This window comes from Miniopterus natalensis, chromosome 8 (genome assembly GCF_054644295.1).
Source record: "Miniopterus natalensis isolate mMinNat1 chromosome 8, mMinNat1.hap1, whole genome shotgun sequence".
NCBI classification, from domain to species: Eukaryota; Metazoa; Chordata; class Mammalia; order Chiroptera; family Miniopteridae; genus Miniopterus; species Miniopterus natalensis.
In genome coordinates, this window is record NC_142088.1 from 3,304,702 (window position 1) to 3,327,041 (window position 22,340).

The following is a 22,340-nucleotide window of genomic DNA, read 5'->3' on the forward strand; positions in this document are numbered from 1 at the left end:
ATCATCCAAGACTTGGAAACTGGCGTGAAACAGGCACTGGATGGCCTTCCAGAGGAGAGCGTGGGCGGTGCTGTCTGCCTGCCGCTCGGGGCTTCTCGGGCCTGTGGGAGTGGGTGCCTCTATCCTGGGCTGTCCAGGCAATGGTACTGCTCCACGGGGACACAGCCCTGTGCCCCAGCTCTGCTGTGTCTTCACTCCCCCACACCCACGGACTTCACTCTTGCTCTAGGATGATGGCTCCCAACCTCGGTGTGTTAGAACAAAGAGCTTTTAAAGATTGTCAAAGCCCCGGCCTCCACTAGGTCCTCAAGGAGCAAGAACCTCACAGTCCTGCCCATCTCCGTATCCTGGCACCTAGCCCTGCACCCTCGCCAGTAGGTGCCTGAGTGCTAAGTGGTAGATGGACATAGGAGCAGCCACCGTGGCCTGGCTCAGAGGAGCGGCTGAGGGCGCAGGAAACCCTACCTCTGGCACCTGCAGGCAGCGGATTAGGGCGTTCATCACCACACGGGGCTCGGCGGTGGCCTTCTCTGTGATTATCACCGAGGCCAGCGCCTTCCGCATGTCAGGACCTGCCCCAGCAGTGTCCGCCTTGGTTGACTCGCTGTCCATGATGTTGAGGAGGTTTGTGACTTGTTGGAAAGTCCCTGAGACAGAGATGGCACAGGTTTGGGGCCGAGGTCACCGTTGCAGGAGGTGTTCCCTGTGTCCCCGCCTCCCCGACACCTGTGCAGCCTTATCTCCACCTGTGGTGTGAAAGGGCAGGGACCTTCCTGTCCACTGTACAGATGGAGAAACTAAGACTCAGCTGGGACTTGCCCTCAAGAAGTTAGTGGCTGAGATGGGACAGGAATGCAAGGATGTGGGTGACTTTCTTACCACCATCATCCGGTTCCAGAGGTTCCAAGTCCTCTGTTGCCTCTGATGAGTCCTTGTTTGAGTCTATTGCTGATTCCTCCATCTCTTCCTTGGGCTCTTTTGACATAAACAAGATTTGTAGACCCGGTGGTGTGATGACACAGTCTAAGACGATCTCTGCCGAGTCACACCCTGTATAATCCCCTCCCCTTGAGGGTGGGCAGAACCCAGGACTTGTTTCTGACCAATAGACTATGGCAAAAGTGATGGGAAACCACTCGCATGTCACATCAGACTCCCTCTTAGCAGACAGGAGAAAGAAATTCCCCAGCCAGCCTTGATGGAAGCAGCCACGATGTAAACTGTCAATGGAGGAGGCCTTGTGGCAAGGAACTGGGAGCCTCAGTCCTACAACCACAAGGATCTGGATTCTGCCAACAATCACGTGAGCTTAGAGAGCACCGAGCTCCAGAAAGAATGCAGCCATCTGACACCTTGAGCGCAGCCTGTGAGACCCTGAGCAAAGGACCCAGACTCTGACCCACAGACACTGTATGAAATGGGTGTTGTTTTAAGCTGCCAAGTTTATAGTAATTTGTTACACAGCAATACATAAGTAATACACGTGTATTTACTAGGGTGTATCCACCCTCTTTTCTAGGCACTGAGAACAAAAGATGGATTAAAAAACCACCTTGGCAAGTCTCACAGTCCTTTCAAGGGGTTCTCACATCAGCAGCTTCTTAAGAGTTGACAAACCCCAACACAGACATCAAGATGGAAGACTGAAAGCTGCCAGATCCTTTCTTCCCATTTCCAAGTTCCTTAATCTCAAACTCCGCCCCAGAGCCCTTTAGCATCCCATGCTCTTTTCCTCCGGGGAATCCTTTAAAGAGCTACTCTGGGACCTAAATACTGACCTTTTCTCTGAGCTCTCTCCCAGATGGAACAAAAATACAAGGCAAGAAGCAGCTCTGTTCTCTGCCTAACACACAATGGTGAGGCAGACAACGGCAGGATGGGCTGTCGCAGGGGGAGACAGTTGGGCTCCTCAGTGGTAACGCAGAGGAGGACCAGGCCTCCTGGCAGGGCGGGAGGGCTTCCTCAGAATCATCACCGTTAGGTCCCAGGCCCTTGGAACTTTGAGCTCCAACTGCCTCCCCGAGTCTGGCAGCTGAGGGTTTCGAAGAGTGCACAGGGCCCTGCGAGAAAACCCCACCGCGTGCCGTCTGAACATTTCTTAAACGTTACCCACAGGTCTGGTGAGGGACGGTGGCCTGTTTGGGAAAGGAAAATGGTGGGATGGGATGCTTTACAACCAAGTCCCCTAAGGATACTGTCATAGGATCCCAGGGTGGGGAGGTGTGGTCAGGACAGCTGGAGGGGAGGAAGGTGACAGGAAGGTCCTGGGAAGAGGGCTCTTCCCACCCCCCCAGGACTGGGTGACTTGCAGGATGGGGGAGGGTGTTTTCACTGGCAGAATCCTTAGAAGATAAAGAGCCTCAAGGAAGGCAGGCGCCTTGTGTCCTTAAACCAAAAGTGGGGTCCAAAGGATTTCCCTGTCACTTGCAGCTATGAGAGAGTCCAGGTCACCAATTTGAGCAATGAAATACCGGCCTTCGGGCGCCTTTCATGCATCACAAGGCAACGGAGCAAGACTCACAGCTCCCTGGGTCTTGAGGCTCAGTTAAAGTTACACTCAGAGTTTGCCCGCCCTGCCAAGAGGGAGTGAGCTCCTCAGCCTCTGCTTGGACACCTCTGAGACCAGGGAGCTCATTACCCTCAATAACCCATTTCTACTTCACTGACTCTGGGTGGTTAGAAGACGAGCTTCCTCTCTATAGTGCCAAACATTTCTTCCCCATAAAATGTACACATGGCTCCTCTGTCTGCTCTTCCGAAATATATTGACAAAATTGGAATAGACCCAGGAAGACAATCACATGCCACCTCTGCCCGGGAAAGGAGCAAATGGGCCTGGGGTCCCAGCTATCCACCTGACACCCGGCTCCAATTTGAAGCCTGTATGTTTAAAACGTCTACAAGTAACACAAAGCAACAAACACAGGTGTGGACAAAATTTAAAGGCAAAAAAGCAAGTGAAGAAAATACTTTCGGAACATGACAAGGGATATTCTCATTGGGGCAGAAAGCACTCAGCGAACCCTTGGGGTAATCCACCCCATCGGAAAACAGGCAAAGGAACTGAGGCAGACATACAGGTGGTTCATAAGCTTGTAAAAAATTCCACTTATAATAGAAATAATAAAATAAAAGCAAATTTAAAACAAGATCCCACTTTTCTCTTAAGAAATTGATGCTTCCCCCCCCCCAAAATATTACTTTCTACTGCATAGGGCGTGGGAACCTGGCTCTCTCTCACCACCTCAGGATGCAGTCTGGGAATATTTCAGACCATCTGCAACAAGATGCAGCGGCACCCCTCCCGGACGCCCTGTGCTCTTCTCTCTTCAGTGCACAAGCCCACCTCCGACACCACCCCTGCGTTTCTCCCCCGGGGGCTCCCTGGCTCCCAGAGCCCCTATGCTGCCTGGAGTGTGGGAAATTACTAACCAGGCGGGAGCAGCTGATCGCTGGCAAGGCGAGTGCGCAGATGCCCCAGGGCCTTGCCTCTTAGTGGGGTAGGTCGGGCGCATTTTCTGCACTGGCCCCCAGTGCCCACCAGCGGGATTCAGTCCGTCACCCACCAGAGCGCGGGCTTCTTGGCGGCCATCACTCCCCACCCTGCTCCCCACACGCCTTCAATTCCCAAATAAATTACTTGCCCTGAAGCCTCACCGCAGAGGAACCCAGACCGAGACGACCATTGATTAGCTGTAAAGCTCTTCCCCACGGAAATAGTCAGGAATATGTGCAGAGACTTGGCTTTTATTTTTTTTTAGGCGGACGTTCATGCTAGTGTGACGTGGACACAGGACGTTAGCCGACGCTACAAATATACGGTACAGCTGCAGTATTTCATGTGCATTTGCCAAAATAGCAACTGTGATCACTGCTGAGAAGCATGACCACCGGCAATTTTTATTGGCTCGTGTGTGCATGTGGAAACTGTATTTTTCAAATATTCTGCCATAATCACGCACTACTGTTGTAATTAGAGCATGCCATTTAACAATATATAAAATGCAACACCAATGAAAAGAAGAATACCTGAGAAATATAATTTATGTAAATTTATTGATACGTTTTTAGTCGTGGGGAACATCAGAGAAAAACACACTTGCCAGACACTATACTTTGGGCTTGTATCAAATTCACATCCATTTGGCACGAGCAACGATTGTCCTCTCGGACACACTGCCCATCAATTTCCTACATCACTCCTTTCCCCCCAAAAAGAAAACAAACCCTGCTCTCAGAGGCCTCTGTGCCATTCATTCCTTTCAAGTACAAGGCACTAGGCTTTAAGGAATCACCGGTTCCTTCTTGAAATATGCAAAGTGACATCAGTGAAGCATGTGTATAAATCAGGGCCTGCCGCTGTTACTGGCGGAATTGATCGCAACAGTCCGTAGGAGCCGGATGACGTGAGAACCGTCATCTGAGGCGGGGGCGGCCGGGGCGGCCGGGGCCCCGTTTCTGAGTCGGGAAAGTAATGCCGAGTGAAGGCGGGGCCTGTCCGGCCCTCCTGGGAAGCCATTTGAAACATAGCAAGTGTAGTCCAGATTCAAGGCACTGGAGGGGGCAGAAAACATTTTCAAATATTTCTACCTACAGGTGTGACTAGCAATTAAATTAGTTTTACTCAAAAAGAAAACATTCTGGGGTATCAAACTTACAGCAAAGAATTTCTTCAACGGGCATAACGTGAATTCAACACTGACTGCGAATACGGACCTGCTTGTCTCTCAGTGCGCCTTGGACTTGTTAGATTTCTTAGCTCGCTTCTTTTTCCCAAAGCATCTGCGGCAGCCGAAGGCACAGCATTTGTAGACAACGAGGACGGCCCCCAGCACCACGGCCGAGAGGAAGCCTATCACGTCCAGGGAATGGTACTGGTACCAGGTGAGGTCGTGGGCCGCGGGCCGCAGGTGCGGGGCTCCCTTGTGCCTCATGACGAACTCCACCCAGAACACAGCCAGGTCCAGTGGCTCCATGGGCCGGTCCTTGTGGAGGCTGGAGAGGCGCATGATGTTTTCCTTGTAGCTAAACACGGAGACGGTTACGTGAACGCCTGGGGCACAGATGGCAGCCGACCGTCCTCCCTTTACGCTCCAATCGCTCTCAGAGCCACATGTGAACAAACGTGTCTTGGCTTTTTATCATAAGCCTTTTATTATAAGTGATTTCACATGACCCCCCCTCCCCCCATTTATAAATCCCCATGGACTAAATTTCTCCCAGGTTTCAGTGCTGGGACAAGCCATGCTCCCGAGCACCTGGTTTGTCTTTATCTTACGGACGCTACGCTTCCTGTAATGAAGTATTTCTCCCTCTGCAGGAACTTTTCGATCAGGCCTCTATTATGGTGACATTATTATTATTTTTAAAATATATTTTTATTGATTTCAGAATGGGGAAGGGAGGGGGAGAGAGACACAGAAACATCAATGATGAGAGAGTCATTGATCGGCTGCCTCTGGTACACCCCCGACTGGGGATGGAGCCCAACATCCTGGCATGTGCCCCGACCGGGAATCGAACCATGACCTCCTGGTTCATAGGTCAATGCTCAACCTCTGAGCCACAGCAGCCGGACTTGACATTATTATTTTTTTTTTAAAAATAAGTTTTAAATCTCTGAGGGGAAATAACATTTAAAATCATTTCCATGATTCTATAGGAATCGTGCATTCTTTTGTAAAATGAATTATAATCCCCAATGGTCTTACTTATAAATAGATTTTTACGTATTTGTTTGAATATTTACTGTGCCCGCGATGGGCAAAACACAAGCAGTGTTCCTCTGCACCTTCTCTCTTACCTTTTGTCATTGATGACCGTTTTGAGGGCATTTGCTAAGTCTTCGGAAGTCATTTCCAGGACGTCCAAGGACACTCCCGCTCCCCGGGACTCCATGCGCTTGGCATTGTCCATCTGATCACCGAACAGGGGCAGCATGACCATGGGGACGCCGTTGCATATTCCTTCATAGATACCGTGGGAGCCCGAGTGTGTGATAAAGGCGCGCGTCTTGGGGTGACCTGGGAAGCAAAGAGGGGAGGGGTGCCGGGGGTCAGGGCGCCGCGAGTCCCGCTCGGGCATCCCTGGGTTCTGACCCGGCGCCAAGCCCTCCGTGCTGCCCCAGGGGCCCTCGCAGAATCTGCAGGAGGGAATGCGGCGGAGGCTCCCTGCTGAGCGAAAAGCGCGAGGACCCTGTTGGCCGTAACGCGTCCCAGCTAAACAACCCTTAAGGGTGGCCGCGCCGCAGCCGCTCTCTCAGTTTAACCTTGGTTTGACCTACGCATCGAATCCTCTCCACGTACCAAGCAGATCGTTCTGGGGCAGCCACTTGAAGAGGATGGTATTCTTCGCGAGGTTCGACGGCCGGGTCCCGGTGTACCGCCACAGGACCTTACGAACGGACGAGAAGGGAGTGGAAAGAACACAATATGATTTTTAAAAAATCTGCTACAGTAGCTAAAAAGTGGAGTCTTCAGAATGAACATAACCTTGGGGGGGGGGTGCAATGACTAAGAAGGGTCTGGGGGCTGGTAACATTTTGTGAATTTGTGAAAACTCACCAAGCTATACATTTACGATTTTTGCACTTTTCTGCACTCCAAGGGAAAGTCTACTTAATACAAGGAGTGAGTGTAAAACTATAATTATGTACCATTGTCCCACCCAACCGCTTTTTGGGGGAAATATTGCTACTTAATACGAAGAAATAATATCCTTCCTATTTTATTTTTTTAAATAAGTTCTCCCTAATACATTTGCATCTCTTAGAGAAAATGATACATCCAAGCGAAGGGGACCATGGTCTCACAGAGCAGTTAAGAGTGGAACTGAAAAAGGGACTTGGAATTAATCACTGAGAAGTGGCCAGGGAAAGCCAAGTGTAAGAGTCCAACTTATAGGATTAATCCAGCCCTGGAGGTCTGGGGTCAGGGACCGGGGTGAAGACAGGTAAGTACAGAATCTTCTTACCGTCTGAGGTATTTTGCCCAACGCGTCAGCAATTTGCATCGCCTTGCTCTCGGGAATCTCCGAGACCATTGAGCCCAAAGAGAAAACCACGATCCCGTGCTCTCCAGAGGCGTTTATGTAGGCTTCAAATTCCTGCGGCCAGAAGGGAAATTTCCAGTTAATCTTTTTCTCATGTTCCTTGGGTGACCATGCACGTGAAGCTACGACTCGGACATCAACAGAGACGCAAAGTATCAGCGTGCGTCCGGCCTGACTCCCTTCCCGAGCGCTCACGACCCGGAGAGGAGAGCGATGGCCGTGTCTCCAGAAGAGAGAGAGATTGCCAAGGGACGCCCCTAGACGCGTCCCTTGGCAATCACGTGAGCTCAGGCCGACCTGTGCCCAACCTTCAGAGCCAACTCCAGCTTTCAGGATACACACACACGCACATGCACACACACACAGGCACACACCTGCACGCACATCCGCACATGGGCACACACAGTGGTAATTCGCTCAGAGGAAACAGAACAGGGCATAAGTAAGGTAATTCCTCACCCCCACCCCCAGCTGTAGGTAGGTTTTTTTTATGATCTAATCAACTCCCCGAGAGTCTCCAAATGGTTTTATAGGTCTCCAAGGAATGCCAGGGGCATTAGTGAGCCTGTGTGACGTGGCAGGGTTCGCCCAGAACTGAGGAGTTTCCTGGGCCATGGGACTTTCGGTATTAAAACCTGAATGGTCCTGGATGGACTGGGACGTTGGTCAGCCCAGATATGAGAAGCAGGAGACTTCCAACAGGGCTCAGCACACACGGCTTTCAGAGGCTCCTGCCGAGCTTGACTCAGAACATGACCAGATGTCCTCCAAGGACAGCCCACTGTCTAGCCCACCCTCCCAGGCCCAGACTCTGTTCCAGGTCTCTGGCTCCTGGAGGCTGTGTCTCGGCCGTTTCCACCGGGCTCACCGAGAGGTTGAGTTGGCCGGCAGCATCCTCCCAGCCACCGTGCTGTATTTTTGGTTTGCGCAAGAACATCCTGAAGATACTTTTTCCGAGGTCCTCCCTCCTTAAGATCTGCTCCACAGCCCTCATTCCCTCCCACACCCACTTGGCAACCAGCGGGGTGTGATTGCACGAATGGAACCTGCAGGGCCATAAACACTCAGAGTGAAATATCAGCACTTGGCTAGAGTCCCAATGGCAGGGAAGTTCACTGACAGGCCACAAAGGCCAGCTATGCAGATTGTGTTATCCTGGCCACACCTGTTCTGGACCAGCTCGGACAGGATTCGATAACAGTGAGGTCCACCCCTACCTGGCAAAACTTCCCCTAAACCTCGCTGCAACATCACAGACTCTGGAACAACCTGTTAACGGAAAATAACCTTTGAGTCCCCCACCTCTACCTTCCCCCAAAATGAGGCCATGTCTGAAGTGAAAGCCCTTGCCCGCTCCAATGGGGCCTTTAAAAATAGCCCCTTACTTTTGCTGAGAGTTTAGTATTTTTAGTTCCAGGCTCTTACTGGATTTTCCCTTCCCAAATGTCTTCTGCTTTGCAAGAACTCTTATTCAGCTCTTAGGGTGTTGGAAACATGTCACTTTATCATCATGTGTCCAGAGTCACCTACAAATACTGCAGGCTTCCCCGGCGGCCAGTCTGTCTTCTCGCCGCCTTCAAGTCTCTGTTCTCACGGATCTTCTGTTTAGCTATCTTCCCCAGACCCAACAAATACGTACGAATATCATCTCTGAATTTCTACGTCCACAGAGATGGTCCCTCCCCCGGGGAGGGGAATGACATCTTGGGATTCGTGTGTTCCCTTCCTTTGCTCTCAAATGCTCTTCTACCATCTGTTGTCTTTCAGGTACCTCAAAGGTATGTCCAATGCCAGGCTGTGCTCTCTCTGTGGACTCTCTTTATTGAACAAAGATTTCTATCTTTGTTCTTGAAGTTCAGGACTTTTGCCAAGAGCGCTGGGAATAAGACCCTCTCCACTAGCGGAGTGGAAGTGCAGAGTATGTGGGCCTCCGGAAGACAGCGCCTGCCGGGAAGGGCTCCTAGTGGCCAACCGGGCTCACACTTACACACACCCTAGCGGCTGTTTCTCAACAGGGGCCTCTCGCACAACCCTTGCTTCAGGGAGAAGCCTTCATCCACTAAGCTGCCTGCCTCCCACACCCAGCCGCCTGTCCCCCAGCCCCCCAGTGTTTCTGCCATTTGAGCCAACCCTTACAAATGGGTTCCTGAAACCCTATGTCAACCAATAGGGTTGAGATTTTCCCTATTCAATCGAAACTGTCCCCCAATCAGCATCTTCACCCGGCCATTCTGACCACTCAGGACAGTGCTTTTTGGACCATTCAAACCTCAAGGACTTGGATTCCTCATTTGCATGAGGTCAGGCCAGTCAGGGACCCGGGGCGGGGACTTCTGTCTGTAGAACTCAGCTCCCCTCCAGCTCAGAGTGCGCGCTTGCCCTTTCCACCAAAGACTGGAAAAGCCTTTCCCCTGAGGACTCCTCTCCAGAGCAGAGCAGGGCGACAGGCGGGGCCAAGCGGAGAGGGCAGTGGGCAGAGCAGAGCTGTCTAGCTGGCGAGGGGCCTCACCGGAGGCCCTCCTCGCAGCCCTGCAGTTTCTACACTGAGCTGTAACTACTGAGCCGGGCCGCTCCACACCCTGCTGTTCCACAGCCGGGCGTATCACAACTGAGCTGTTTGCACTGAATAAAGTTGCCTTCTTCACTGCACCCCAAATTGGGGAATCCCGCTGGCGTTGATTGGTGCCGACGACCAAAAATCCTATACATGTGCATATGTTTGCATGTGAGTGTAGGCATATAAAGAACTGTTGGGAATTACTACCTGTCTGGTGACTAGTCCTCAGTTTGCACCCTTTCTGTGCTTTCACTCATCCATTTAACAAATATTGGATGAGTGCCTATTATACCTTAGATGCTGTCCCTGTGGGACACCAGTCATGTGCACACCCCTTGCCAGGTGTTAAGGATTCAGTGCCCTGGCAGAAGTGGTCCCTGCCCCCATCTATGGAGGAGACGGTCAATAAATAGTGATCTAAATGAAATAATCACAGTATTCGATGTGTTATAAAGGACATAGCAGGATGCTGCCTTAGAGAGAAGGACCCCCTGGGGAAGTGACACTGAAACTGACCTGAAAGATGAGAAGATGGCCACCTAAGGAATTCAGGGAACAGCGTCCCAGGAAGAGGAACTACATGTTCAATGGTCCGGAACTGGGAAAGTTTTCTGGAATGTCCCAGGAATCGAGAGGAGGCCAGTATAACCAGGAATCCATGCAAGTTCATAGACAAGCCCTTCTACTTCAAATAGAATTTCCACTATGCATGCACGTCTCCAAAGTGGAGACTTTTAGCCCAGCCAGTGTAGTGCAGTGGTTGAGCGTCCACCCATGAACCTGGAGGTCACGGTTAGGTTCGAGGCCGGGTTTCGGGCTTTACCCCCGGGAGGGGGCGAGCAGGAGGCAGCCGATAGGTGACGTTTCTCTCTCACTGATGCTTCTGTCTCTCTCTCCCTCTCCCTTCTGCTCGCCGAAATCAATAAAAACATTTTTCTTTAAGAGACGTTTCAATTTCAAAGTGAATGTGAAACACAGTTGTTTCCTCTTGGATCCTTCATGACGACACCAAGGACATTTCCCTTTCACACCTCGCTAACGTGGGCACGCTGACTAGCTCTCTTTCCTTTGCCCTGAGATGGGCCCCTGGCCCGGCAGCGTTTCATCTCTCCTTTTCCTGTTGGAAACAGAATCATTAACGGTCTTCTAGACTGTGAGGGATTCTCCTCCTGCTTTCGGGAAATCAATAGCACCTACTTCTTTCTTAACCAGACCACCCCGTCAGACACAAACTCGTCCCAGAGGCCACGGAGCACGAGAATCTTACTGCCAGGAGGTCCTCCAGGGGTCATCAGGTCTCTCTTCGCGTTACAGGGGAGGGGTCAGAGCCCCACGGAGGGGAGCTGGTCTGCGGCAGTGGGGTGGAGGCACCAACTCAGCCATGATCTCTCACCTGGTGTTTTATCGACCACCCAAAGTTTCCCCTCCAATGACAACGACACTGTCTTTTAAAATGTGAGTCACGTTGAAGGCACACTGGAAATAAGATTCAGTGTTATCCAAGGCTGATGGCTCGGCCCCTGGAACGTGCCTGGGCTACCAGCGGACCTTCAACCAACACCTGAAGAATGAATGAATGGATGGATGAATGAATGAATGGATGAATGGATGGATGAATGGATGAATGGATGGATGAATGAATGAATGAATGGATGAATGGATGCCCCCTGCGATGTCACCTCCTGGAGAATCCTTCCATCGTCTGGGGGAGCCTCTCCTGCTAGTCTCAATGGCCTCGGGAAGGGGAGGTGAATGCTACTTTTTTGCGTACCTTAGATTCTGCAGAGCAGCGATTTTCAGCCTCTTTTATCTCCTGGCACACGTTAACTAATTACTAAGGGAAAAGAGGTCAGTGTCTCCCTTGCCCCTTAGTCATTGAATGTTTTAAAAATCCCTGGTGTGCTGTGGCATACGGGCTGCCGTGGAGGGAAAATCAACAGATGAGAATGGCAGAGGATGAGACTCATGACCTTTCTTTCTGCCCAGTGTCAGGAGCTGGCTGTCTGGTTCTTTCTTTCGTAGAGAAGATGGGACTGTAAGATCCAGCTTAGGAAGCTGGAATATCTAGAAACTGGTGGTTTCACCAGGAACATAAAGTCACCTCTCCCTACTGGGATCTACAGATGTCAAAAACATATTTCAGCAGCCTTGAATCCCGCGTGCCTGCCCCATCAAAGGCTGGGTGCAGCCGCACACTTTTGTTCTCTGCCTGGAACCCTGAGCCCAGTGCTCCGTGCCGACGGCATTTAACCCTATTGCCTCTCACTGATGACCACCCGCCCACTGGAGCCCGCAGAATAAAATGCCCCAAGTACGCTTTCCTGAAGCCTCAGGTCCAAAGAAATGCCCGAGAAGTTGATTCCAAAGGCAGATAAAAATTACAGCTGGACCTGGGAAATGCGCATGAGACACGTTAACGCGAGAGGGCACCGGAAACTAGGCACGCTCGGGTGGGGTCTCCCTGTGGCAAGTTCATCTGCCCCAGGTACTTGCAAGAATAAAGGCTTGTAAAGCTCCCATTCAAATTACACACCTGGGATAATGGCTTTTTGCCAGCGCAGTTGATTCCACCAATAAAAACCATATTGGGCATGATGGGCCTGGGGTAACTCTTCACAAAGTCGGTTCTGAGAAGCCAGATGGACGCATTGCTCATGAGGTCCTGGACTGTCACCTCTTTCTGAAGGACTTCCGAGGCCAGGGACCCATACGGGGAATAAACCACATTGCAGAGAAAGTTCTCGGTCAAGGCCATGAGCATGTTCCTGACCCGCTGCAGGAAGGTCATGCGGTCTGAGTTTAAGGACAGGGGCCTGGGCACATAGGATGGCGGGTTGGGGCACTGGGTACCCTGAGAGTCCAGGCTGCAGGGCAGCGCGTTCAGGAAGAAGATGACAGGCAGGGCCAGGTACTGGGCCACGATGGAGCCGCAGGGAAGGAAGGGGTCGGTCAGCACGGCGTCGAAACGGCTTTCGGCCAGCGAGGCCATCAGCTCCTTGTTGTGCAGGAGGTGGGAGCACCCCGACAAGAGCATGGCCGAGTCCTTCTGGGCCTTCTTGTACGTCTTGATCACACGCTGCAGGAAAGGCTCGTTCTCGAACACATTGTGCCCGAGGCTGATGAAAGTCGCTTCCACGTCCTCCCTTCGGAAGGGCACGGGGTAGGTCTTCAAGGTATAAAACGCTCCTTCCCTGATGTGCATCGAGGCCTCGGGCGCCAGGACCACGATGTCATGTCCCCTCTGCTGCAGCTGCTGGATGACGCCTCTCAAGCTCAGCCAGTGGCTGCCGTCCACGGGGACCAACAGCAGCCTCCCGCCCCGGGACACGGCCGGGCCGAGCGCGCACAGCAGCAGGCCCAGGAGGAGAGGACGCGGACCCCGAGGCCCTGCTGCCATGGTGCCCCTGCCTCGGCCACCGGGACTGGAGTCTGCCAGCGGTTTGTTCTCTCCCACTTACCTGTTCCAAGAACCAATCTATATGGCCAGTTAATGTTTGATTGTGTCATGTGGCTACAGCTGTCAGTCAGTGGAAGGTAGCAGGAAGTTAACTTTGGGAAATAAAAAGCCTTCTTAATAGGCGGCAACCGTTTTTTAACTGGCTGGGATTCGTCATCAGCCGCTCAGATCACATTCTGGAGTGACCAGGAGGTGAACGAAGCATCTCCGGCTCCTTCTACTCCCCTGAGTGGGCATTTCCCTGGCCCGAGAGAGTGGTACCCGAGAGGAAAAATGCTATGTGTTGGAAACGAGACCGCCTCTCCAGAAATGAAAAAGAAACCTATGCCTTTTAGAAAGCAAAGAATTTCGACACTGCAAGCCCACCTTTGGCCCATGGAAACCTCTCAGCATGCCCTTCTCCAGTTCCACTGCCTTCCATTCATTCATCCAACAAGTATTTATCGAGTCCAGCACAGCACCGGGACCACCACAGATGAGTCTCCCGCCTCCCCAGAACTCACCCTCCATCAAGAGAGACAGACTGGCAACTTAAACAGACAAACAGACACAGCAGAAGTTGTGGAAAAGGCCAGGCAGGGACCGAATGCTGATGGGGTAGAGCATGGCGGGAAAGGGGAGCCCACTTGAGCACGTGGGCTCAGAAGGCCTTTTGCGGGACAGATCTGTACTCATTCAGAGAAGCAGTGAGAGCAGCTCTGTCTACGGAAGCCTAAAACAGGTAACGAAACAAAACCTGAATTATACTCGGCACGCAGGTCCAAGGGCCAGGGGAAGGAAGACACTTTGGCAAGTTTCTAAAGACCTTGTTGAGGCAAAGGGGAGAGGTGAACAAAAATATTATGTGTTTATTGAGCAAGTACCATGTGCCCAGGAGGGTGCCAAGCATTTCACAACACACCTTTAGTAATCCGCTAGATTTGTCCCGTAAAGGCAGATACTGTTATTCCCATCTTACAAACAAAGGCATTGAGTCTCAGAGAGACAAACTGACTTGCCATAGTCCCACATTTCCTAAGTGGCAAAGCTGAGACCCAGGCTGTGATGGTCAGGGCCTAGAGACCCTGCTCTTAACCACAACTCCCACTAACCTCCAGCAGTGCCCAGATAATTGAACTTGATTGACTTCTATGGTCAGGATTGAACTCTACAGCCAACTAGAAGTCAGAAGTAAAGCTGTGATCCCCACACTCATTACCCAATCGAAATAAACGGAGAGAAGGCAGAGGGCAGGACTCTGGGACCAAGCAGAATGTGCTCACACAGCAATACCCAGCACGAGCTGGTGCCCCAAAAGAACAGGTGAAAGGTCAGGGAACAAATATGACAGTTGCCTAACAGAAATGCCCCTTCTGCAGAAAGGGCACATTGGAATACAGGCAGAACTGAGGATCTCACTGTTTTCTTTGAGGATCCATTGCTGTTCTATACAATCCCAGGATGAAAGCACAGATCCCAATATTTGGACCATGAATAACAGTGGCCACCCATATTTGGGGGATCTGTCAGGAGGGTCATGGAGAAACTGCTAACTTTAAAGCATTGGTGTTTCATGGGGCATATTCTCAGGGCCCCTCTCATTCTGGTACTTAGAGGAGGTACTTAGAATCCCTTTGCCTTGTACCACCAGCCTTCCTCCAGAAGCCTCCAGTCTCGTATGTGCTCAGAGATGAGTGCATCCGTGTGCGCCCACACTCGCATACCCTCTGAAGCTCCTCCACCTCCCAAGCCCTCTCCCTTCTCCAGGACGAAGATTCTGGGTGAGGAGGAAAGAGGGGAGCAATACTTTGGCTCATTGGCCTGCCCCTATCTGCAACTCTGAAATTCGTACTCCAGTTTCAACCGTTAAGGGCAATAATTCTCCTGAACTCTCAGTGTCATGAGAGTTCATCTATAGATTACACAGAGCCAAAGGGCTGTAACACAGTCACCACTAATGAGTTTATGACCCTCCTGCATCACGCAGCACCTCAGAACTTTTGGGGTCCTCTGTGCACCCAGATGGTTTGGGGCCCAACTCCATCCATGACTAGGGTATGTTGTTTACTAATACGCATAGCAGGTGATCCACTTTCACTCTCAAGAATTATGACCAAGAACCACTTCTATGCAATCCAATAAAGCTTCTACCCTAGAACCTGAGCAGACCTGACATGCAATATCCATTGTGAATTCTCCTACTCACTGAGTATATATGTGAAGTGTTGGTCCTGTTGGCACTATGCTGGGAACTGGCACCAGAAAACCAAGTTAGAAAGAGTTTCTGCCTATGAGGAGGGCTCCAGTGCACAACCAACCCCAGCAATGACACGGCAAGGTGAGATGTGCTCTGGTGGGGGGGCATGGGTGGCCCAAGAAACACAAAGCTGGGCAGAGATGTGGTCTTGCTTGGAGGACTGCTGCAGAGTGGGCTGGCTGTGAGATAGTTCCTAGAACCCACTGGAAGATGATTTCTTAAGTTGAAGCCAGTAGTTAAGAGACCTACCATTCCACATTCCTAGCTCCTCTGGTGGGATCAGATTGGAGCTGCTTGTTGAAGCTCCTAAAGTAAAGGGGCTCCGTAAGCAAGTCCATTGCCCTCTGAATAGTCTGTGAGACCTTCCAGGGGAAGCAAAATGGTCTTACTGGAACCTCTGTAGCATTTTGTTTTATTCTGCCATGAACTCTTTAGCAGTTTGCGTATCTGTCTCTGCTACTTGTGTGTGCCTATCTGTCTATCCATCTATATTGCTTACAGGCAGGGTTTCAGCGGCAGCTTTGGAACCACTCTCTTGCTTGGGTGCCGATCCTTGGTTTTGCAGACCTTCAGCATGCAGTAAACATTTTTGTATAAATGTGACATCCCTTCTCCCTTTGCTCTAGGTCCTATGTCCAAGCAAGGAAGTACTGAATCCAGATGATTCTACCACTGTCTCTCAGACCCAGCTGCCAGGGTCCTGTTTCAGGGCTTCAGCCCCCAATATCCCCAACCCCTTATCTGTGCCTTCTGATTCCTGGCATCAGCTGTCCCTGCGTGGCCCCACCCCACCATTACCTCTGAAACCTTGATCAATAGCTTCTGAGGGCCCAGAATAAAATTCAGACTCCTCAGCCTTGCCCTCAGAACTGGGAATGGACCCAGCCTACCTGTCCAAGCTCATTCCTCCTCTCAAGCCCTTCCACTTGACCTCTACCTCTTTCCCTCCAGCCATCCTGGATCACTTGCTCTTCCACAGATATGCCTTATAATTTCCCACATTGCTTTGTTCACTCTGGACTCTACCCCCAATCAGTTTATTACTGCCATTATTGCGTGCCTACCAAGTGCCAGGTCCAGGCTTTATATTCAGCCTCTCAGGGTGATATGAAGTTGGCCATTTGTTCTTGGTGATATAACACACGCACCCTTTATGATGAAATATTAGAAAGTTCATTGGTTAATCATTGTCCTCTTAGAACTAAGTGACCTTTATTGGTGTTGCCTCACCATTTATCAAGGCAAAGGATGCAGGGTCAGAGAGGGAATGAGAAAGTGGGGAGGAATCAGTTGTCAAGAAATGCCAAAAATAAATAAAATCGTGGTTGCCATATCACAGTTTTAGTGGAAATAACCAAAGCGTCCCAAGTTTGGCCGCATCGCGATAAACGCAGCCAACAAGCTTCAATCATTTTGATACTGCTTTGTGCCAGGGCATCCTGGGGGACCAAGAATTTTTCAGGGGAATTTTTCCAAGTCAAAGCTACTTCCATAATCATGACATTGGACTTTTTCACTCTCACCCTTTCTAAAGTGTACCGGGGAGTTTCCAAGTGGCTTCGGGACATGCCATGCAGCAACAGATTGAGTGCAGACGCAGATATAAGAATCGATCGAGGTCTCTCTAAGCCAGAGAGATGCCCCCCCAAAAAATGTAAACTGATGCCGTTTTTCACGAAATATTTGTTTTGAAAAGTCATTTTTTCCATAAAAATATGATTTATGATAGCGTGCAATGGCTTTGTTGTTAAGTTGATTAATGATTTTTTTTTCTGATGGTTTTCATTCCTAATGTTGTAGGTATCGATAGATAGAACCCACGTAAGCAAAAGCCAACGGGTCCTGCGGCCAAAAATTTGGAGAATTCATTCATGTCCAAGGCAACATATAGGACTGCCCTTCAGCCCGGGGTTAGACTAAATTCCTCCACCTCTATCTAGGCTAAGAGGAAGCCTTTGGCGAGGCCAGCTTCAAGAAAAGTATCCTCGACCGGTTAAATTCCTCCCTCCTGGATGGACCCTGTGCGGAGCTCAGAGCCAGACTGGGGGCCCGGGTGGGCGGAGCCGGCGGGTGGGCGGGGCCTCGGTGGGCGGGGCCTCGGCGCCGTGGGAAATACGTCACAGAGCGCCTCGGGGCGTGTCTCCGAGGACCAATCAGATGCGGGCTACGTCATAAGGGGGCGCAGCTTGCGGGAAGCGTGGCTGCACGGAGCGCTGGGCCTGCGCCCTGAGACTGTGAGGCGCGCCGCTCACTGTTTCCGTGGCCCCCGTGGCCCTCTCCGTGGCCTCCCCCTCCCCGTGGCCCGCAGGCCAACATGGTGGACTACTACGAGGTGCTGGGCGTGCCGCGCCAGGCCTCCTCCGACGCCATCAAGAAGGCCTACCGCAAGCTGGCGCTGCGGTGGCACCCGGACAAGAACCCCGAGAACAAGGAGGAGGCGGAGAGGCGGTTCAAGCAGGTGGCGCAGGCCTACGAGGTGCTGTCGGACGCGCGCCAGCGGGCCGTGTACGACCGCTGCGGCCAGGCGGGCGCGGAGGACGGCGAGCTGGGCGGCGGCGGCGGCGGCGGGCGCGGCCGGGACCCCTTCCGCTACGTCTTCACCTTCCGCGACCCGGGCGAGGTCTTCAGGGAGTTTTTTGGCGGCCGGGACCCGTTTTCGTTTGACTTGTTCCGAGACCCGCTGGAGAGCGTGCTGGGGGGTCGGCGGAGCCGGAGCCGGGGCTCCTCGCCGCTGTTCCCCACCTTCGGCGAGTTCCCGGCCTTCGGCGGCTTTTCTTCTTTGGACACCGGCTTCCACTCCTTCGCTGCCCTGGGGGGCGGCGGCCTGTCTTCCTTCGCCGCGTCCTGCGCGGGCGGCGGCCTGGGCGGCTTCCGGTCCGTGTCCACCTCCACGGAAATCGTCCACGGCAAGAAAACCACCACCAAGAGGATCGTGGAGAACGGCCAGGAGCGCGTGGAGGTGGAGCAGGACGGCGAGCTCAAGTCCCTGCTGATCAACGGCCGGGAGCAGCTGCTGCACATCGGCGCCAAGTAAACCCCAGCCTCGGGAGGAACAGCGGGCGCTTTTTTTTTTTTTTTTTTTTTTGGAAGATTGCAGGGGAACTCTACTTTCAGAATAACTGTAGCCAACGGTTTATAAAACGGTTCGTGCCCAGTGCCTGTTTGTTCTTCCTGTGGGGGGCCAGCCGCAGGAATAGGACCGCTCGTCTGTTTCTCTTTGAAAGCTTCTGCTATTTATTAAAGGTAACCCCGAGGCAGACGGTGTTGCTTTCTCCGTCCTGGGACAAAATGGTCATCACAGCGCCTAGAACACGGCGGGTCCATTTTATCGGAAACGTCAGCCAGGTCATTTGCTCTGAAGTTAACATTGCCAAGATAAAACGGTCTTTTTTAAAATTTAATTTAATCTAATTTTATTTTATTTTTTGGCACATAGTAGTAAAAGATATGGGTATAGTAGTAATACGTCTGCTTAAAGATGGTTTTGAGTTCCATATATACGCTGGTGACTTAGTAAGAGTTAACTGTTGTTGAAATGTAATGTTAAGCCGAGGCGTTTGAGAAGCAGATAAACATGGCAGAGTGGATGTGTTCGTTTCCTATGGGTGCGGTAAGAAATTCCCATAAACGTGGCAGCTTAGAAAGAATCCACGTTTATTCTCTTAAAAGACTCCTGAAGGTCAGGAGTCTGAAATCAGTTTCGCCGAACTGAAATCGGTGTTGGCAGGAGCAGGTTCCCTCCAAAGGCTGTGGGCAAAATAAGTGCATTTCTCACGGTCAGGTGGTTGGTTAATAACATTGGGACCGTATTCAGGTCACTTGACTTAACTAAAACAGTGGTGGTGATGACTCAGATACATGAATGCAAATCCGATCGCTAGCCTGGGCCCAACTTGGTTCTGCAACTAGTAGAGGTGGAAATGTGGAAAGCATTTCTATGAGGCTACATGACACTATCCCATTGCCACACCCAAGGTTCATCTACTATTAAATTAGGACTATGAAAGCCAGGTTTCCCTTGGAATATTGATTGATTGGGGGAGTCAACATACACAAGTCTGGGGCAGCAGCTTTTTTTGACATGGTCTATGCCCGCAGTGAAAACCCTTTTGAGGTATGGGTTGCCTTGGGGTAGTCCATCCCAAAGTGTGTCCTTCCCCTTGGCCATCTCTAAGGAGAGGCTTGCATAAGGCATGAGAGCAAAAAGAACTGAACTAGACCAACTGAAAACGCAGCATGTATGAGATGAGTTTGGTACCCTGTCGTGCGCTTAAAGTTTAATCCCCATGGGATAACATGCAAACTATGCAGCAGGAACATAGATTCAGCCACCACTGTCCCTCAGGGGCACAGGGAGTCTGTTAAAACCACATCAAATAGTCACTGCATAAAAAGCATCAGAATAAAACAGAGCTTTTTAAAAAGGAGATAAAAAGGAGATGATTTGCTTGCCAGGCAAAGGAACTCACACCATAAAGACACTCCCAGAGTAATGTGCTGGAAAAGAGGGTTGGGGGCAGCAGGAGGAGACAGGATGTCAGGAGTTTTGAAGTGATGCAAGAAGGGCACATAGTTTCGTGGTAGATGTGCCAATTAAGGGCTGAGAATTTCCGCTCTGAAGAGAACAGAGCAAGGGAATTTGTATCTACACAGCTGGTTAAAGTGAGTCCCCACCATTCAGTGGTCAGGAACGTCTTTGGTTGCGTTCAGTAAAAGTCTGGCATGCCAGGGTCACTCAGAGGTCATGGATCTTGAACAGCTCCAGCTTCTAATAGTTGAGGGTAAACACAGCTTTGAGTTTTGATATATCCTGGATTGGTGCTCCTAAGTAGGAAGTTTCTCTTTTACAGAAATATAAAGCATTTTATTTAAAGAATTTTCAAAATTGAAAATCTCTCTTAAAATGCCTGGTCTCAAGAAATCACACTGCTATAGAAATGTATGTTAATACTCATCTTTTTAAAAAACTGTTTGATTTTTTATTTTTATTTTTTTTTTAGAGAGAAAGAGGGAGAGAGAAATAGAAACATCAATGAGAGAGAGACGTCAATTGGCTGCCTCTTGCATGCCCCCTACTGGGGATTGAGTCCGAAACCCAGGTGTGTGCCCTGACTGGGAATTGAACTGGCAACCTCTTGGTGCATGGGACGACACTCAAGCAAATGAGCCACAGCAGCCAGGCAATATTCATTTTTTGTGGAAGGGTTTGAGTGGGCTTTCAGATCAGAAGAAAAAGGCATTTCCTCTGTTGTCAAGATGACCATCTCAAGTCCCCTGCGGTGAGTTCCCTCCACAGCATCACTAGCACCTTCCCACAGAGCGCACCAGGCAGGGGAGACATGTTCCTCCTACAAGCCCAACACCTGGAGGCCTGTGGTCACCTCAGCAGTATCCAAACAGCCAAACACTTCCCCTGGCTGGAGCTCCACACAGACCTGGTTTTCGCCGCCCTTACCGCACGCAACGGAAAGCATTTGGAAGAGTCAATGCTCTCTTCCAATAACCATTAAAGGATCAGTCTTCTTAACCTATGAATCCACTCTTCTGTCTCCAAACAGGAAGAGAGACCTTCCTCATCGGAGGAAATCATTCCCCCAACTGCATGCCTCTCTAGGAATTTCTGATTCCACTTTCTTATCTGGCTTTCTCAATAAACAGTCCTTTCATGTCCTCTGCTCCCACTTGCCTTTAAACCCTTTCAGTATAATTTCAATGGCCAGCAATCTAGTGTGACTGCACTCTGGGAAGTGGTCAGTGGCTTCTTTAATGAAATAGCCCATTCATCTTTATCCCAGTCAGCTGAATTTTGGACTATTTAGTATCTTACAGAACTCTTCTTCCTACTGATAAGCAACTTGTAGTATACCCAATCAGAAATAAGCATTGTTATGGTACAGTTCTCTAAGGGGACTTCATTTTTTCCCCACTTAGGGATAAGAATATTTCTGTAAGACCAGGGAGAATGCTTCATTTGACGCACCTCTACTTGACAAAATTCAGAGGAATTACCTTGGAGCTTTATGAAAACAAAATTATGTTGAAAATAAGTATATTCATATTATTGGGAGGGGGGGAGCAGTAAATGACTTGAAGTAAGCAAAAAAAATTTTTAAATGCACATCGAAAGCAAAAAGGATAACGATGATGAAGAAATTAAAATCAGTGATACAAATAGACTCTTTCAGAGATACTCTTCCATGATGCATCAGAAAAATAGAGGAGATAAAGTTGGAGAGTAAGGTGATAGTGACCGAGACTGGAAAATAAAATCTATGGATGACAGGTGTTCCCAAGGAAACCAGAAGAAAAATTTCAGCAATTTAGAGGAAAACTTGAAAGATTTCAATAAGACCTGGCTTTAGCTTTAGGCTTACTGTGCAGAGTATGCACAAAAATGGCCCTGTAAATATTCTACACTCTAATCCCTAGAACCTGCAGATATGTTACCTGACATGGAAAAGGGAACTTTGCAGACGTGATTAAGTTAAGGATCTTGAGGTAGGGTGATTATTTTGGTTTATCTGGGTAAACTCAATGTAATCACAAGTGCCCCTATAACTGAAAGAAGGAGGCAGGAGAGCAGAGATTTGAAGATGCTACACTGCACTTATATGGAAATGGAGAAGTGCCAGAGAATTCCCAAAGTAACAACAACAAAAACTTGTTTTAGAAAGGAAAAAATGCAAAAAGAATGTGTTTACACTAAATGGAAAGAATAAAATCATATATATATAGTATGAATGATCAAAATTCTTTCATCAAAAGAAACGAAGGTTTTAAAAATGTTATTAAAAATACTTTAAGCAAACTTTTGATGAAGTTTTTTAAGTTACAAATAAAAAGACTTCACATATATGGTCAATGATTTTTGGCAAGGGTGACAAGATCATTCAATGGGAAAAAGACATTCAACAAATGTTGCTGGGAAAAGTGGATATCCACATGCTGAAGAATGAAGTTGGACCGCTAGCTAACACCATGTACAAAAATTAACTCAAGATGGATCAAAGACCTAAATATGAGATCTAAACTATAAAGCT

At 50.0% G+C, this 22,340-nt stretch overlaps 3 protein-coding genes across 3 annotated transcripts in view; 1 reads left to right on the forward strand and 2 right to left on the reverse strand.

Moving 5' to 3' along the window:
- Positions 1 to 961, reverse strand: part of MROH2A (maestro heat like repeat family member 2A) — a 35,618-nt gene extending 34,657 nt beyond the window's left edge. The window contains exons 1-2 of the mRNA XM_016204612.2: positions 880 to 961; positions 466 to 647 (exon numbers count right to left, since the gene is read on the reverse strand). Of these exons, the coding sequence (XP_016060098.2) occupies positions 466 to 647; positions 880 to 961 (264 nt within the window). The remainder of the gene's footprint in view (positions 1 to 465; positions 648 to 879) is intronic.
- A 3,766-nt stretch (positions 962 to 4,727) lies between these two features.
- LOC107530731 (UDP-glucuronosyltransferase 1A1-like) lies at positions 4,728 to 13,004 on the reverse strand. Its single transcript, XM_016204625.2, has 5 exons — positions 12,141 to 13,004; positions 6,973 to 7,104; positions 6,306 to 6,393; positions 5,804 to 6,023; positions 4,728 to 5,025 (listed from the first exon to the last, which is right to left on the reverse strand). Exons 1-5 carry the CDS (start codon positions 13,002 to 13,004, stop codon positions 4,728 to 4,730), a joined length of 1,602 nt encoding a protein of 533 aa, XP_016060111.2.
- Positions 13,005 to 17,614: 4,610 nt separating this feature from the next.
- Positions 17,615 to 18,334, forward strand: LOC107530732 (dnaJ homolog subfamily B member 3). Its single transcript, XM_087819354.1, has one exon. The coding sequence runs from the start codon at positions 17,615 to 17,617 to the stop codon at positions 18,332 to 18,334; it is 720 nt and encodes a 239-aa protein (XP_087675480.1).
- The last annotated feature ends 4,006 nt before the right edge of the window (positions 18,335 to 22,340 follow it).